The sequence below is a fragment of the Talaromyces amestolkiae genome (assembly GCF_001896365.1).
Source record: "Talaromyces amestolkiae strain CIB chromosome Unknown scaffold2.1, whole genome shotgun sequence".
In the NCBI taxonomy this organism is placed as follows: domain Eukaryota; kingdom Fungi; phylum Ascomycota; class Eurotiomycetes; order Eurotiales; family Trichocomaceae; genus Talaromyces; species Talaromyces amestolkiae.
The window spans coordinates 1506356-1522655 of record NW_024468038.1 but is presented as its reverse complement, the minus strand read 5'-3'; the positions used below and the strand labels follow the sequence as shown (position 1 = coordinate 1522655).

The following is a 16300-nucleotide window of genomic DNA, read 5'->3' as shown; positions in this document are numbered from 1 at the left end:
GTCGGGTCAATGGACGAGTAGCAAACAGCTGGTAGAGAAGTCCCCTCTGAGGACGCAATGGACCGTACATCTCGGACGTGGGCAACCCGAGGATACTAGTAATATAGTAGTATACAGAAGCCAAGCCGACTGATATCATCGAGCTCAGACAGCAGGGCGGCTACGTCATCGGTCTTCCCCCGGGCGACCCACTCAGTGATTGCTGTGCGTATCACAGCGCTCACTTGCTTAATCAATGCATTTTATTAGATCTAGATCTCATACTCAAGAGCTACTATGTACTAGGTAAAGCAGGACTACTGTACAGCGTGCTACTCCGCCATGACGTGGGCTAGATCATCTGTGAAGATGCGGTCTGAAGGGCGGCCATTGATGGTTTTCCTGACGTACATGTACATCTACTCTACTGGATGCATGATGGTATCAAATAGCATCAAGAAAGATGCTCATGAAGTTAATATTTGATCGGTCAAAGATCAGCTATTGAGAATTGGGACAGAAGAGAATAAGAGGAGCGATTTTCACGCCTCAAAAACAAGGTGTCGATATAGAATCGTACCGCTAGCCGCTTTTGGTTAGATACAGACTTAAATGGAACACACATTGTCACAGCGACGTCAATCTTCTTAGTCGATTTCCCACTGAGATCTATTTACAAAAGTAGCTGAGAGTCAATCAACAAAGTTACCAAGCTGAGACAAACGGAAATAGGGCAAAATGTCGTCCGCAGAAGAGTCACCCGCGCAACAGGCCGCCCGCCTACGCCGCGAACGCCGTGAAGCCAAAATCAAAGCAGGAGGAAGTGCTCGACTGGACAAAATCACGAGTTTGAGTGGACGGACGCCTGCTAGCAGTATGTTCCCACGGCCAGTCTGACGATCATTGAATCCAGCTAACACCCTTGAAGTGCAAGATGCCTCGCCTTCACCATCGCCACAMCCMCGCCCTCAAGCCGTACCTACCCCAAATCCACCTACACAGCCCTCACCTCAAGCAACCATCCCATCAGCAGGAGGAGCTGAGCCCGACGCCGAAACCATCCGTGCGCAACAAGAATATTTAAGAGCCCTCCTACGCGCCAACCCACCCGAACAACAAGCCCAACAACAAATCGACCAAGACCCCATGATGAAGGTCCTGAGCTCCATGCTCGGTGGCATCCCCGGCGCCGAGAACACAGCTCCTGGTGCCGGGATGGCACCCCCCAACCAGGGAGATTTAGGAATGAACGATTTGACCTCGGCTTTGGGCATTCCGCCGCTGCTGTCCAACATGATTTTCGGTGGAGGAGCTTCGCAGCAAACGCCGGAGCAGAAGAACAGAGAGAGGATACTGAAGCTACTGCATACATTGTTCGCGTTGGTTATCGGTGTTTATCTGGTTACGCTTGTGGGCTCGGCTGTTACGACCTACGGAGTTAACCCGCCGCCACCAGCAACGGCGCAGAATCCGTTTGTGATTTTCATGACTGTCGAACTGTTGTTGATTGGGGCCCGTGTGGCTTTCGGGAAGACTCAGCAGGGGACGCTGGCTACCGGGCTGCATATTTTCAGAACGCTTGTGAGAGATGGCAGTATTGCTATTTTTGCTCTAGGTGCTGCATCGTGGTGGAATGGCGGTTGGCAAGTAGCTGCAAGTCAGTAGGCAGACGATAGTTGATATTTTGTTATGATGATCAAAAACGATACCACTAGCTCCTGATCTACCCTAGACTCTGTAGATGTTTCATCCTACTGCCTCGTGGGCATGCATAACCTGAGACCTAGAACAGAACAGAACAATGCATTGTCCTCATACAGAGACAGTGACGGTGACATCCCTGTCAATGTTGCATACCTAGCACCTATTTATATCTGAGAAATGCCACGCATGTTCTCCTACGTAATAGCCATCGCAGACAATCCCCTAATATACGTAGTATAGTTACGCACCTCTTCTCCCAGACAAGCTATTGTCATTTATAGTATGCTTATTTAATGTTTATAACTAGTGCCGGTCCAACGGATGTCCCTAGAGTTTGCCGTCTTTCTAGCTCGTTTAAGCTTGTCGACAGGCCGGCCCCACAGTTTTAGTTTCGCGGATACCGTCGTACGGCGTGTATTACACATTACGAATACAATATGTAGATGTTGAGTGACTGCAAAGTTTATATACACTACTCCGTGCTGTGCACTGAGATCATTGTTCTATTTGCTTTTTTTCTATTAAGTTGAATAAACAACGATTTGCAATTCACGTTCAAATCCAGTGCCTCCAATTTAATCACATGATGAAATGATCGCTGCTTACCCCACATCATCCATTCAATTACTGTACGTATGTATCGACTTACGCGTATGGTATCAATTCCGTATCACCCATTCCTCTGAAAACGGAGTCGGTCGGAAATCCCGTACAATCTCACATGAACCCAAAAAGTCGCACTGATCCTGAAACCAGCTGCCCATAACCCCCCAAGTCCGATATCGACGGTTCCAGCTCCGACGGTCAAAGGCGGTAATGTTAGGAGAGACTTCGCAAGAGACTCCGTACGGCCGTGACATGGTTTCCGGCTTTGGTCTCCTTTAACCCCACGCGATTCCGTCACGAATACAATTAATTGTGTATCAATTACGCCGAGTAAGAAGTACCCCTCGCTAGAGCATTGCGCAAAGCTACCTAGGATGCCTAGGTATAAAGGCGTGCATGGTCTATGTAGGGGTACAAGGGCCTTTACTGTGTTGCGGAGGGTTTTCTAGCTCAAAGAACGCTCAGGCCTCATGTAGGACAGATTATTTGTCGAGCAATCAATATGGACTGACCAGCTCAGCTTCGGAGAATACGAACCCCGCGGGGAGACGACGAGTGCTCGTGCTTGTCTCCAGGAAGGAACAATCCCTATGGTAGTCAATATGAGAACACAATCTTGTATTGAATGTACGATAGGGAACTGGATTTTATCAGATCATACCCGAGCTCAGTGTCCCGGTTACATAGTTCGAGCTGGGATTGTTGTACGCGCACCCGGGGTAACGGAAGCTGTCGAGTTGTTGAGCAGACCTGCTCTAATTCATGTGCCCAGCCCCGCATTGTTATTACTGTGGCACGAATCTAATGAGCTAATCGTCGCTAAAGTACCTACTGTAAGACGAGTCCATTTCTATGCTACATTAATTTTCTCCATCTCTCCGTAGCCCGTCCGCGTACCTTGTCAACTGGCCACTCAGGCTAACATGGGATCTGAGTTGCGTAGAGTTCTGATTGACTCGTCCCGGTTAATAATGTTCATGGATATTCCCGTTAATCAGGCGCTGTCTTTCTCGGCACCAGTCAGAGTTGACTCCAGGTCTGGTCTTGCTCCATGCCCCCGGGCCTTCAAACGGACCCCGTACTATTTCCATGCTGTCTCCATAGCAAGCTTGTATATAAGAAGGGTTCATCCCCCCTCAGCCGCACATTCTCGTCGCTTCTTTGATTTGGTTCTGCCTTTTCTTGTCATCGCAACTCTCTCCTCTCTTCCCATCTCTTCCCCTCCTCCGCGACAGTAAACACATACAAACAGACTTGTATTGGAAATTGTTTGTCGGAGTGGGACATAAACCGCACGTTTCAATACAGAGCTTCGAAGGCTGATTGCATAAATTACACGCTGTACTTTTGCAGAGAGTAAGTTTCCATTTTCGGTGTTCCGCACCCCTCCTTCCCTTAACGTCGGTAAAGTTGCGCTGTGGGTACATGTAATGTTACTTCCGGTGCCGGGGGACCCTTTCAATCACAACTTCTACAATTTCATAACATGCACTTTTGTTTCCCTTTTCTCCGGACGCCTCACTGATTTTACTTCGCGACAGCATATAATAAGAATTTCTTGGGACATCAGCACTTACCATGTCTGAAGGAGATGTCTTGCCTCCAAAGGCCTCGGTGGTAAGTTCCTCGCGTCCAGTCACTATAGCTAGACAAAGCGCATTGGAGACTAACAAATAATCTCAATAGGTCGCAGAGGCTCATGAAGTTGACACTTTCCATGTCCCCGCGGCATTCCATAAGAAGCACCCCACCAGACCACATCTCAGTTTCGGAGAATACAAGAAGCTCTATGAAGAATCAATTCGACAGCCTGATGTCTTCTGGGCTCGGATGGCACGTGAGCTCCTTACTTTCGAACAGGACTTCCACACCACACACGTCGGCTCTTTCGAGCACGGAGATAATTCCTGGTTTTTGGGCGGCAAGTTGAACGCTTCTTTCAACTGTGTCGACCGTCATGCGATCAAGAACCCGGACAAAGTGGCCATCATCTACGAGGCCGATGAGCCCAGCGAGGGCCGCAGCATCACATATGGCGAATTGCTCCGTGAGGTGTCCAGAGTCGCCTGGGTGCTCAAGTCGCAAGGTGTCCGCAAAGGTGACACCATTGCCATTTACCTACCTATGATTCCCGAGGCGCTTGTTGCTTTCCTGGCTTGCGCCCGTATTGGTGCTGTTCACTCTGTGGKTTTCGCTGGTTTCTCTTCCGACTCATTGCGTGACCGTGTTCTCGATGCCAATTCCAAGTTCGTCATTACCGCCGACGAGGGCAAACGTGGCGGAAAGATTATTGGCACAAAGAAGATCGTCGACGAGGCTTTGAAGCAGTGCCCCGACGTCAAAAATGTCCTTGTCTTTAAGCGCACCGGTGCTGATGTTCCTTGGACCAAGGGCCGCGACTTGTGGTGGCACGACGAGGTCGAGAAATACCCCAACTACATCGCTCCTGAAATCGTGGACTCTGAGGACCCTCTTTTCCTTCTGTACACATCCGGTTCTACCGGTAAGCCCAAGGGTGTCATGCACACAACTGCCGGTTACTTGCTCGGAGCTGCAATGACTGGCAAATACGTCTTTGATATTCACGACGATGATCGCTACTTCTGCGGTGGTGATGTGGGTTGGATCACTGGTCACACTTATGTGGTCTACGCTCCTTTGCTTCTGGGTGTGGCAACTGTTGTCTTCGAGAGTACTCCTGCCTACCCTAACTTCTCGCGTTACTGGGACGTCATTGAGAAGCACAAGGTCACTCAATTCTATGTCGCTCCTACTGCACTTCGTCTGCTCAAGCGTGCGGGTGATGAGCACATTCACCACAAGATGGAGCACCTTCGTGTCCTTGGATCAGTTGGCGAGCCTATCGCTGCTGAAGTGTGGAAATGGTATTTTGAGAGTGTCGGCAAGGAGGAGGCTCACATTGTCGACGTAAGCTGTTCCGACATAACTCGAATTATCACTAGTTACTAACATTTGCCCCTACAAACAGACTTACTGGCAGACGGAAACCGGATCAAATATCATCACTCCATTGGGTGGTGTTACTCCTACCAAGCCTGGCAGTGCTTCTCTTCCATTCTTTGGTATCGAGCCCGCTATCATTGACCCCGTCTCCGGCGCCGAAATCACCGGAAACGACGTCGAGGGTGTTTTGGCCATCAAGCAACCATGGCCCAGCATGGCTCGTACCGTCTGGGGTGCTCACAAGCGATACATGGACACATATCTGAATGTGTACAAGGGCTATTATGTGAGTGATCTTTGAACAAATCACAAAGTCTCATACTGATGGATTTCCGCAGTTCACTGGTGATGGAGCTGGCCGTGATCACGAAGGATACTACTGGATCCGTGGACGTGTTGACGATGTGGTCAATGTTTCCGGTCACAGACTTTCCACAGCCGAGATTGAAGCTGCTCTTCTCGAGCATCGTAGGTTCTCATATACCACTAGAGCATGAAGCTGTACTGATCATATTACAGCAATGGTCGCTGAAGCCGCCGTCGTTGGTGTTGCAGATGAGCTCACCGGACAGGCTGTCAATGCCTTTGTCTCGCTCAAGAGCGGCAACGAATCTACCGAGCAAGTACGCAAAGACCTCATCATGCAAGTCCGAAAGTCAATTGGACCTTTCGCCGCTCCCAAGCAGATTATTCCCGTCGAGGACCTCCCTAAAACTCGTAGTGGCAAGATCATGCGCCGTATTCTCCGCAAGATTCTCAGTGGCGAGGAGGATAGCCTTGGTGATACATCTACGGTATGCCCTTTCCATTCATGTGATGATTCAAATTCTAATCTCCATTTTTTGTCAACTACAGCTCTCGGATCCTAGCGTCGTTGACAAGATCACCGAAGCAGTCAAAGCTCTGCGCAAATAAACACAAGCGACTGCCAATGAAAATAAGATGCAAATAGAAAAGAAAAGCAGAAAAAGGCTTGGAGGGGAGCCATCAACAAGCTTACTACTAAAGAGCATGTGTTTTCATTCTGGAAGACTTTTTTCTTGTATGATCTTGGATCTGTGCGTTGAAAGAAGGAGGTGGATCTGGGCTTCTGTATTCCCCTGTTTCTTTCATTGAGAAGTGGCTCTTTCTGTTCTTTTCCTTTCCTGATGTTGATATGCGAAAATGATACCTTTTTATATTCTGAGAATTTTACGGAGTCGTAGAGTGAGCTGATGGGGGTTAAGTGAGTGAGAGGTAGGGCACAACTAGTTGTGTCATTTACATCATGTCATGAATAACCATCAGGCTTTTGCCTACTGTAGGCAGTCACTGCCCAGCCATTAGATTACACAGACAGCAATGAATTGCTCACATGACCAACATCAATAGAGCAAATAGAGCCATACTCCCTATTTATAATCATCTTGCAGTCACTGTGCTGTGACAAGCATTCTCACCTCCGATTGGTTGGCTGGAGGAGAGAACTCCTATGTTGATGAGTCAGCCAGTCACATGATTACAGTATAGAGTACTCTTATTGGCCAGCCGGACAGCGCTGCTCCCTTCTGCAGGAGCACAGCTAACTTACCAAGTACGCAGGCTGCGCTGTCCTTTGGCAGCCTAAGGAACTTCCGCCGCCAACCTTCTTTTAACAACCTCCAGCCAACCTCGCTTCCTCTTCTTCACTCCTCTACCTGTCTCTCCTCCCACCTCTTGCTGCGACCTTCCATCTCTCTCTTCTTTCTCGTCTCACGGCTTAATATAATAATAGCCCGTGATTGTCTTGTTATTTTCCTTTTCCTTTTCTCTTATTTCTCTTTGTTTATTCTGCAACGCGACCATTTCGTTTGAAATTGCGGCTATCTGAGCTAGAGAAAAAAAAAGCGCGTCGCGACTTGACTTTCAATACTCGATCGCATTTTCTTCGATTCGAAAACAAGACTCGATACACCTTATCCCAAAACTTGGCTGTGTTCATTTAGTCAAAGTTCGCGCCTCGTGGCGACCTTCAGACCTAGTTTTACTTCATCAAAACAAAACCGAATGTATTGAGGACAACACATTCGGACAAAACAACATGTCGTTCGGTGGGTTTGGTTCGTCAAACGCCTTCGGGCAGAACAATCAGCAGCAAGGCTCTGGCTTTGGCAGCTCAGGATTTGGAGGATCAGGAACTGCAGGAGGTAGGTTTTCAGAAATTTGTTCTTAGTTTTACGTTATATCCCCTTCTTGCGTCTTTGGGTTTCTCGCATCATTACGCCTCTTCGAGGCCCGAAATTTGTGCCTTCCATATGTTGTGGCGCTGGTGCTCGCGACGACGTTTCCACTTGCATCGAAAATGATGGGTCACGTCAAAACAAAGTGTCACGACTTCGCGACGTCCTGTGTCCGCTTCGATTTTTTCTGCGAAGTCGACGTATCCCGTCTTAGTCCCAGTTCCAGTTCCAGTTCCAGTTCAGTTCTCTGACAACGGTACCTATCACATATAGGATTCGGAAGTAACACAACTCCCTTCGGTGCTGCCAATACCGGGACTGGGGGAAGTGCATTTGGGAGTAACACAACGGGAGGCTTCGGCTCCAGCGGAGGTATGCAACGCAATGCAAATACATAAATCGTCATGGAGGCTTTTCTAGTTACCAGTCATCATCTGTCGAGCTTGGAAGGCAACCTTTTCGCTTTTTGCTACAACGACTCGGACTCGAGCCATGGCCTTTCAGGATTGTCGTTGATCATTGAGTTACCTTGAAGCTTGTCCATGTCAATCTTCATGCCCTATTAAAATGCTTTATTGTAATCAACCATATTTCGGACTGTTCACTAACAGTTATCATTACAGGTTTCGGTAGTAACCAAACACAAACAAACTCCCTTTTCGGTGGCAACAAACCGAGTGGCTTTGGCTCCACAGCCACGACTGGAGGAGGTCTCTTTGGCAACAATACCGCCACCACATCGAGCGGATTTGGGTCGGGAGGCTTTGGATCCTCGGGTACAGGTACCACTGGGGCCTTCGGCAACAGCACCGCCGCAAACACCAATCCTTTCGGAGCGAAACCAGCTACTGGTTTTGGCACTACTACTACCACTACTAGCACAGGCTTTGGCGGCACCGGGGGTGGCTTTGGTCAGACAGCAACCCCTGCTTTTGGAGGTGGAGCTGGCGCTGGCACTGCCTTCAACGGCCAGGCACCAGCCACAGATGGAACAGCAGGCACTCCGTTCAATCCAGTGACTGAGAAGGATCCAAACTCGACCACAAATAATGTCTACCAGAGCATATCGTATATGCAACCCTACGCGCGACATTCTTTTGAAGAACTTCGCCTAGCAGATTACCAGGCTGGCCGTCGTTTTGCAAATGCAAGCGGTCAAGCAGGTGCTTTTGGTGCTCCAGCATTCGGCGGCTCGGGCTTCGGGCAACCAGCTGCTACCGGAGGTTTCGGAACTACTGGTGGTGGTTTCGGTGCAGCTGCTACCAGTGCCCCGGCATTTGGTGCTCAAACACAGACCACTGGTGGGTTTGGCGCTAGTACAACCCAGACTAACTCACTCTTTGGAGCAAACAAACCAGCCGCTTCTTTGTTCGGAACCAGCAACACCGCTACTACTCAGCCAAGTCTCTTTGGAGCAAATACAGCTACCACTGGTGGGTTTGGCGCCAATACCACCAACACGACGGGCACAGGTTTTGGAGGAGGCTCAGGATTGTTTGGAAATCAGCAACAGCAACAGAAGCCTGGTTTGTTCGGTAATACTCAAACTACAACTACTGGATTCGGAAGTACTCCTAGTGGCTTCGGAGCAAACACAAACACAACTTCCACAACTACTCCTTTTGGAGGTACTACAACCACCACGGGTTTTGGAAATGCCCAACAACCCGGAACAACTACTTCTGCTTTTGGCGGCGGCTTTGGTCAACAGGCCCAGACGCAGGCCAAGCCAGGCCTGTTCGGAAACACTCAACAGCAGCAAGGTGGAACAGGCCTGTTTGGCAGCGGTGGCACTACAGGCACGTCTCTCTTCGGAAATCAGCAACAACAACAGCCGCAAGGTACAACATCGCTCTTTGGAGGAGGTCAAACTCAACAGACCGGTGGCACTGGACTGTTTGGTGGGGCTCAGCAACAACAAGAGCAAAAGCCTGGTCTATTTGGTGGTCTTGGTACGAATACGGCAGCTACTGGCACTTCTGCTTTTGGCGGCTTGGGTGGCAATCAGCCCGCTCAAACAGGAACAACCAGCTTGTTTGGCAACACCCAGACTCAGCCACAGCAGAAGCCGAGTCTATTCGGGAACGCTGGTGGAAATTCGATGTTTGGTGGAGGTACAACCACTCAGCCCACCGGATCTCTCTTTGGAGGCCAGACACAGCAACAACCAACAACTGGGTTTGGCACAAGCATGTTTTCTACGTCTCAACAGAACCAGCAACAACCGGTTCAACAACAGGCACAGGCTCCAGCACCCGGAAGTTTCCAGGCTTCGCTTCTTGATGGCAATCCGTACGGCGGCCAATCCATTTTCTCGGGATTGCCGGGCCAAAACGCTCCCAGCCCAGGTCCTCTCGCCACCCCTCTATCAGCTAGCATGAGACAGAAGCAACGTACACCTCTTCCAATCTACAAACTCACGCCAAACGCTGCCAACCGTCTCATCACCCCTCCCCGACGCCAAGGATACGGCTTCTCTTACTCCACATATGGCAGCCCGGCCAGTGCTTCAAGCGTTTCTAGTTTCAGCGGAAGTTTGCTTGGTAGCAGCAGTCTTCGCGGAGGTAATGTCAACGGCAGTTTCGGACGTAGCTTCGGAAAGAGCTTCTCCACCAGCAACCTTCGCAAGTCATTCGATCCGGACAGCGATAGTGTCTTGGCACCGGGAGCTCTTACAGGCTCCGCATCTCGTTACTCCAGTGGCAGCTTGAAGAGATTGACTATTGATCGAAGCTTGAGAAACGACCTCTTCCAACGTCCTTCCGCATCTCCCGCGCCAATCACCAACGGCGAGGATGCAGCACAATCCCCCGACAAGCTCAAGAAACGTGTTAGTTTTGAGGCGACGACTAATGGAGCCTTGGTTCGCGCTGAAACCGAAAGCGCTGAACCTACCGCTGAAGAACTTGGGTTCTTGCGCTCTATACGCAAGGGTGAGCAAGTCAACGGCACGAATGGAACCGCTCCTGGCAAGCCTAAGAAACCGGAAATGGAACAAGCCCGGGGTAGCGAACTAGCTGTTGTACCAGAAACCGGTCTGCCTACAACAAATGGTACCCCGAAAGGTGTTACCGTCGATCCCCAGCCTGGCGAATACTGGATGAAACCATCTCGCGCCGAATTAAGCAAGATGTCGCGAGATCAGCTCAAGCAGGTTGAAGGATATACCGTCGGTCGACAAAAATGCGGTCAAGTTACATTTGATCGCCCGGTTGATCTCACTACTATTGATCTAGACAACGTCCTCGGCGGTATTGTGCAGATCACTGTTCGTTCCATCACTGTCTATCCAGACGAAGCGACGAAGCCTCCCCGTGGCAAAGGACTGAATGTTCCCTCAACTCTACGAATCGAGAACTCTTGGCCTCGTGGAAGGGATCGCAAGACCTCGTCGAGCATCATCAGCGGCCCTCTTTTCGATAAGCATGTGGACCGCCTCAGCAAGGTGACTAACACCGAGTTTGTAACCTATGAGAAAGACACCGGTGTCTGGGTCTTCCGCGTTGCTCATTTTACTACATATGGTCTTGATTATGAAGACGATGAAGGTGAGAGCCTCAACCAAAGCACATTAAGTGCGGGCCCTGACACACCGACTCCGAAGGTACGGCGAGACGCAGGAGACCGAGCTGCCGAGACCACTGTTAACTCCGAATTCGATACGACGATTTCGTTCGACGATTCCATTGCTGACGACACATTTGATTTTAAGAAGCGTAAATTGGTACCTGGAGCTTTCGGAACCCAGGAAGGACAAATTGAGGGTGATGAGATGAGTTTGGGGGAAGAAGATGATGATGGATCTACAGTAGAAAATGACGACATGACCGGCTCGATTTCCTTGCAAGACGTTGACGACGTTACTGAGAGTATTAATTCTGATGTATCTATTGATGATGGGGATATGGAGATGGCGGGTTCTTTTCCGATACCTCCTGACGACGCGGAGTCTGAAGATTTGACTGCACATCGCACCACGCATTGGGGTACTCCCTCAAAGCCAAGCCTTGACCTTAGTGGCGATTGGGCCGACCAGCTACAACGAACGATTAGTCCACGAAAACAGAACCGTGACTTGTTGCGAGAGAAGCAGGCCGACGCTTTTGTTGACAGAAACTCACCAGACAAAAGACCCGAATCGCGCGGGGTTCCTACTGCAAAGACAAAGACTATCACCTCGAGCATCGATTTGATGCACTCGCTCTTTGCGCACAAGGGTGTTCACGCAGGATCACCAGGCAAGAAGCAGAAAGGACAATTGAAGGCTTTTGAGGTTTGCCCCCCATCTACTCCTGTCGTTCCAGCACAATGTATTTAAGAATTCTGAGCCTTGTGCTTGAATTCACCCGTAGCTAGTTATTGTACCTCAGAATGGAAATTGTGATTGAAAGAAGCTAAATGTTGTCCACAGTTGTCTCATACGAAAACGCCGAAAACTTTTGCAAGCAGTTCTTTTGAACTGTCTGCTGACGAAGTCGCTTTTCATCGTACACGCAAACCTCGCTGGGCAAGTAAGGATACCATGGTGAAGGTGAATGATGGTTACAGTAACGTTCAGGGCTCAAATCAGCCATGGTCGAGTGGTATTTCTTTTGGCGAGATTGATGTGCTCAGGTTTGCTGAGGCAGCAGAGGTTTGTCCAGTCATAACAATTTGTGCAATTCTCAACTAACAGATAATTAGTCAATCGATGTTCTAGAAGCTCAGCGGCGCCAATCTTCAATCCGTCTTATTGATAGCGCACCATTTGCTCGTTTGAACAGTTTTGATTTCCGGTCATTCGTACAATCTTCTACGGGCCCTGAGCGGTATGTCTGGCAACTGGTCAATATCCTCTTCAATGATGAGATTGAGGATGACATCTCGGCTGGCGTGCCACCACAGCTTCGCAACAATTTCCTGCACCGTATAAAGAAGGACCGTCTCAGCCGACTTTGGGAAAACATCGTTCGAGAAAAGCACGGTGAAGATTTGGGGAAACTTGTTCTTCCGGAAGAAGTGGCTATTGCCTATCTCACGCAACATCGTGTTGAGGATGCATGTAAGACTCTGGTAGATAGCGGAAACCTTCATCTAGCGACCATGCTTGCCCAGATAGGTCGAGATCATATTATTCGAAGCAACATGCAGAAGCAAGTTGAATCATGGCGTCAACACAATGTCTACTCCGAGTTCAACGAGCCAATCCGTGCGCTGTACGAATTACTTGCAGGCAACGCTCTCAGGTCAGTTGGTCGTTCTTCGGGAGCCACTGAAGACCGCGCGTCTACTTTTACGTTATCAGAGCGATTTGAACTTGACTGGATCCAAGCCTTTGGTTTGCGACTATGGTACAGCATCACAGAAGACGAACCTCTTGAGGTTGCTGTTGCACGTTTCTTGGATGATATCACCGCAGGTGACGAACCCGCATACCCTTTTCCGGCGCACTTAGAACGAGAACTTGCTGGTTTGCGTCAAGGTGTCAACTCTTCTTTCTTGGAGTCCCCTCTTTGGGTTGTATTGAAAGTTTATGCTGCTACGATGTCGACAAATGTTGCTTCTGACTTGAAAGTCAATCTTCCTGACGCGATATCCCCAGAGGCTGTGTCTGGCAGTCGGTTGTCAAGCCGTTTGTCATTCCAACTCCACCAAGCACTTGCCACCATAGTCGGTCAGAATGATAGTGTCACGATTGACAAAGCTCGCACGGATCAACTGACTTGGAGCTATGCATCGGAATTGGCAGCTTCTAATGCCGTGGAACCAGCTCTGTTCGTCTTGCTTCACTTGTCGCGCGCTACTGCCAGAGAGCGTGCCATCAAAGAGACCCTTGGCCAATTTGCCGCTTCGTTGCCATCTCCACTGTCAGATGGCAAGCCTGATAATGTCTGGAACTACCTCGTTCAAGCTTTGCAATTACCTGAATCATGGATCTGGGTCGCCAAGGCCTTATACGCTAGGTACAGTGGCGACTTTGCCAATGAAGTTGGCTATCTCATTCGCGCCAAGAACTGGAACGAGGCACACTCAACGTTCTGTCGTGTCGTGGGACCGCGAACCATCATAGAAGGCGATTGGGGTCTCTTACGTGCGCTGATTAAAGGATTTGGTGAGTCGCCAGATCGAAAAGTGCGTGGTTGGAGCAGTGGAGGAGCGGTGTATGAGGACTACCTGCGGCTCGTTACGGCGCAGGGATCGCGAGATGCGAATGTGCTGAAACGTCTGATCGCATCGTTGGGTCATATGGGTGAGAAGACTAAACAGACCTCTGGCCTGGAGGGGTTGGAGGAGCGAGTTGCGTTTATGGAGATGAGTCGTGTTGTGGCGGGATGGAGKGCGCGAGAGGAGGATGTAAGTTTCCCTATTGGTTGTGGTTAAATCTTGATCGTGCTGAATGCTTGCTAACTGATGATAGGGTGTGGATCTGTCTGCTATTCTTCGGTTGCCATTGACCGGGGAAGCGAGAGTAGCACATACCGCTGAGATAGGTCGTCGTTACTACAGCATGGTCATGGCTACTGCTCATTAGCCTTTACTTTCTTGCTTTGTGTTGAATTTTGGATCGATCAGTCGATTAGCGTTGATGTCGAATAAAAAGTGTACCATAGAAAACTTTTATCTAATTACATTGCTGTCAAATTATTTGTACGTATTATAACCGGAGACATTCCGCTAAACAACACCATTCTGCCTCTCCCTCTCAGCCTTGTCAGCCACTTTCCTCCACCTTTTCTGCCGCCATCCCATGCCCCAAACATACTCAAACCACAACAACCCAACAGCAGCAATCATAATAAAAAACACAAACGTATAACACCACCCAACCCCCATCCCACTCAACATGGAATCCACAACCGCCGCACCCACGGCACCCAGCAAACATCGCAGCAAATTCTGCGCCGCAGACGCCGTACTCACTCTATCAGGAAATATATCCGCGAGCAAAGTAGTTAGACTATTCATCGTACAAATCAACGTAAACCCCATGAGGAACGAAATGACTAGTGGTACGGCTAGGGGTGCCTTGTAGTTGAGTGCCCAGCCATAACCCAGAAATGCAAGGGCGAGTACAATACTCCAGAGAAAAGTGAGTTGCAGACGGGCCTTTTCAATAGGGAAGTTTGTGAGGTCGTCGCCGCGTTTGCGGTCGATGCTGAAGTTAAGTTTGCGTGCGATGCGTTTGTAGTTGATGTCGAGCAGTTTTCCATTGATGACTGCGCCGATGGCGGAGGAAACTCCAAATGGTCTGTTGTCGTTAGTCAATCAATTCAAGATCTAAGAGTAGTAGAGGGGAAGGGGCGTACAAAAAGCACAATCCAACCTGCAACTCATCCAACCCATAATACTCGGGATACAAAGTCGGCAACGAAGTCATCATCACCATCGCCCCAAACATCATCAATGCAACGTAAAGAATAATCAAAAACGCATCCATCTCCAGCAGGATCACAAACGACAACAACGGGTTCGGAAATCCAATCTTTCGCGATTTCTGTGACTCCCTAAGTTCGGCTTGTTGCTCGTCGTATTCCTTTTTCTCTTCGGGGGACATGCGTGCTATCCTGCGGCGGATACGGACGTATTGCAAGAACGACAAACGCCATGATTCAGCCGGCAGAATACTTCCATCACCCACGATCTTCCTATGCGTCTCGGGCGCCAGGATGGCGTATACGACGACATACCCACCACTGATAATCACCAGAAACCAAAACACAGACCTCCAGCCCAGATACTGCGCCAATAAACCACCTATCACGGGGCCCAGCGCAGGCCCAACCATCACACCCGCAGCCATAGGACCTAAAAACTTTCCCCGTTCCGCTGTCGTGGTCACATCCGCTATAACGCCGTAGCCAAAGGAGACGGTACCACTACTCCCTGCACTTTGCAAACACCTCAACACAAGCAGCGCGGCATAACTATTCTGTAGCGCAAGGCCGATGTTCGCCGCTGTGTAGATTATGAATGCGAGAATGTACGCTGGTCGTCGTCCGCTGGCGTCTGAGAATGTGCCCATGAAACTTGGCGCCAGGCCCTGGAAGATCAAATACGTCGTCACTGATATATTCAGCAGAGTCTGACTCAGATGGTACGATTGCGTTAGGACTGGTAGCACAGGGAAATAAATTTGTCCCGAGAGAGGCGAGAAGAAGGATGCTGCTGTAGCCATGCCGACGATGAACCATTTCTGGCCTGTGCTAAATGATGTGTATGGTTTTTGGCTGAGGGTTGTGCTCGTTTTGGTGAGCTCGTCTTTTGGTGTTGCGGCTTCTTTTTCGATTTCTTTTTCGTCTTTTTCGATCTCTTCGGGGTGTGTCGCTTGGTCTGTGTTGTGACTGTTTTCGTGGCTGGATTCTGTGTCATTTGATATTGAGTGTCTGCTTGGATCATCGCGCATCATCGCGGTTTCCTTTTCGGGTATTGTTGTCATTTTGGATGCGATGAGTTGGCTATGACTATATCAGCTCAAGTTCTCTATAAGTATGGTGTATACATACCTGATCTTCTATTTAGTCGTAATCAAACAATAGAACCTCAAATCCCTGAACGTAGATATCACGTTGAATTATCAAACCCCACCAGGATTATGCCCAACTACCTTGCTCGACTGAAAGATCAAGGGAATGAAGGTCCAGGCAAGTCTTATATACTCGAGCCATGCTTAATGGATAAAATATTATGCAGCTAATTGAGTGGTTAAGTGCGAATTAGTGGTCTAATACAACAATACCGGTTCCGCTCACGTGTATAGGGTTTTTGGAGCGCATTAAGTGGCGATGGCCGGTTCCGGGGCGATCCCGGGCAGCTTTAGCTCTTTGAAAGGCCCGGCCCGAGCAGTGTTAAGTCTCGCCGGTTCATGCGGT

At 49.4% G+C, this 16300-nt stretch overlaps 4 protein-coding genes across 4 annotated transcripts; 3 read left to right on the top strand and 1 right to left on the bottom strand.

Moving 5' to 3' along the window:
* Positions 1-717: 717 nt before the first annotated feature.
* On the top strand, positions 718-1644 carry BHQ10_001778 (uncharacterized protein; the record flags this gene model as incomplete). Its single annotated transcript, XM_040873851.1, has 2 exons — positions 718-853; positions 908-1644. 2 exons carry the CDS (start codon positions 718-720, stop codon positions 1642-1644), a joined length of 873 nt encoding a protein of 290 aa, XP_040730283.1.
* Positions 1645-3867: 2223 nt separating this feature from the next.
* On the top strand, positions 3868-6168 carry BHQ10_001777 (uncharacterized protein; the record flags this gene model as incomplete). The annotated part of the gene is made up of 6 exons (XM_040873850.1): positions 3868-3906; positions 3976-5217; positions 5279-5539; positions 5592-5721; positions 5773-6047; positions 6109-6168. The coding sequence occupies 6 exons, from the start codon at positions 3868-3870 to the stop codon at positions 6166-6168; spliced, it is 2007 nt and encodes a 668-aa protein (XP_040730282.1).
* Positions 6169-7312: 1144 nt separating this feature from the next.
* BHQ10_001776 (uncharacterized protein) lies at positions 7313-13962 on the top strand (the record flags this gene model as incomplete). Its single annotated transcript, XM_040873849.1, has 6 exons — positions 7313-7418; positions 7725-7823; positions 8075-11724; positions 11863-12084; positions 12135-13784; positions 13849-13962. 6 exons carry the CDS (start codon positions 7313-7315, stop codon positions 13960-13962), a joined length of 5841 nt encoding a protein of 1946 aa, XP_040730281.1.
* A 143-nt stretch (positions 13963-14105) lies between these two features.
* On the bottom strand, positions 14106-15867 carry BHQ10_001775 (uncharacterized protein; the record flags this gene model as incomplete). Its single annotated transcript, XM_040873848.1, has 2 exons — positions 14106-14679; positions 14738-15867. The coding sequence occupies 2 exons, from the start codon at positions 15865-15867 to the stop codon at positions 14106-14108; spliced, it is 1704 nt and encodes a 567-aa protein (XP_040730280.1).
* Between the last annotated feature and the right edge of the window lie 433 nt (positions 15868-16300).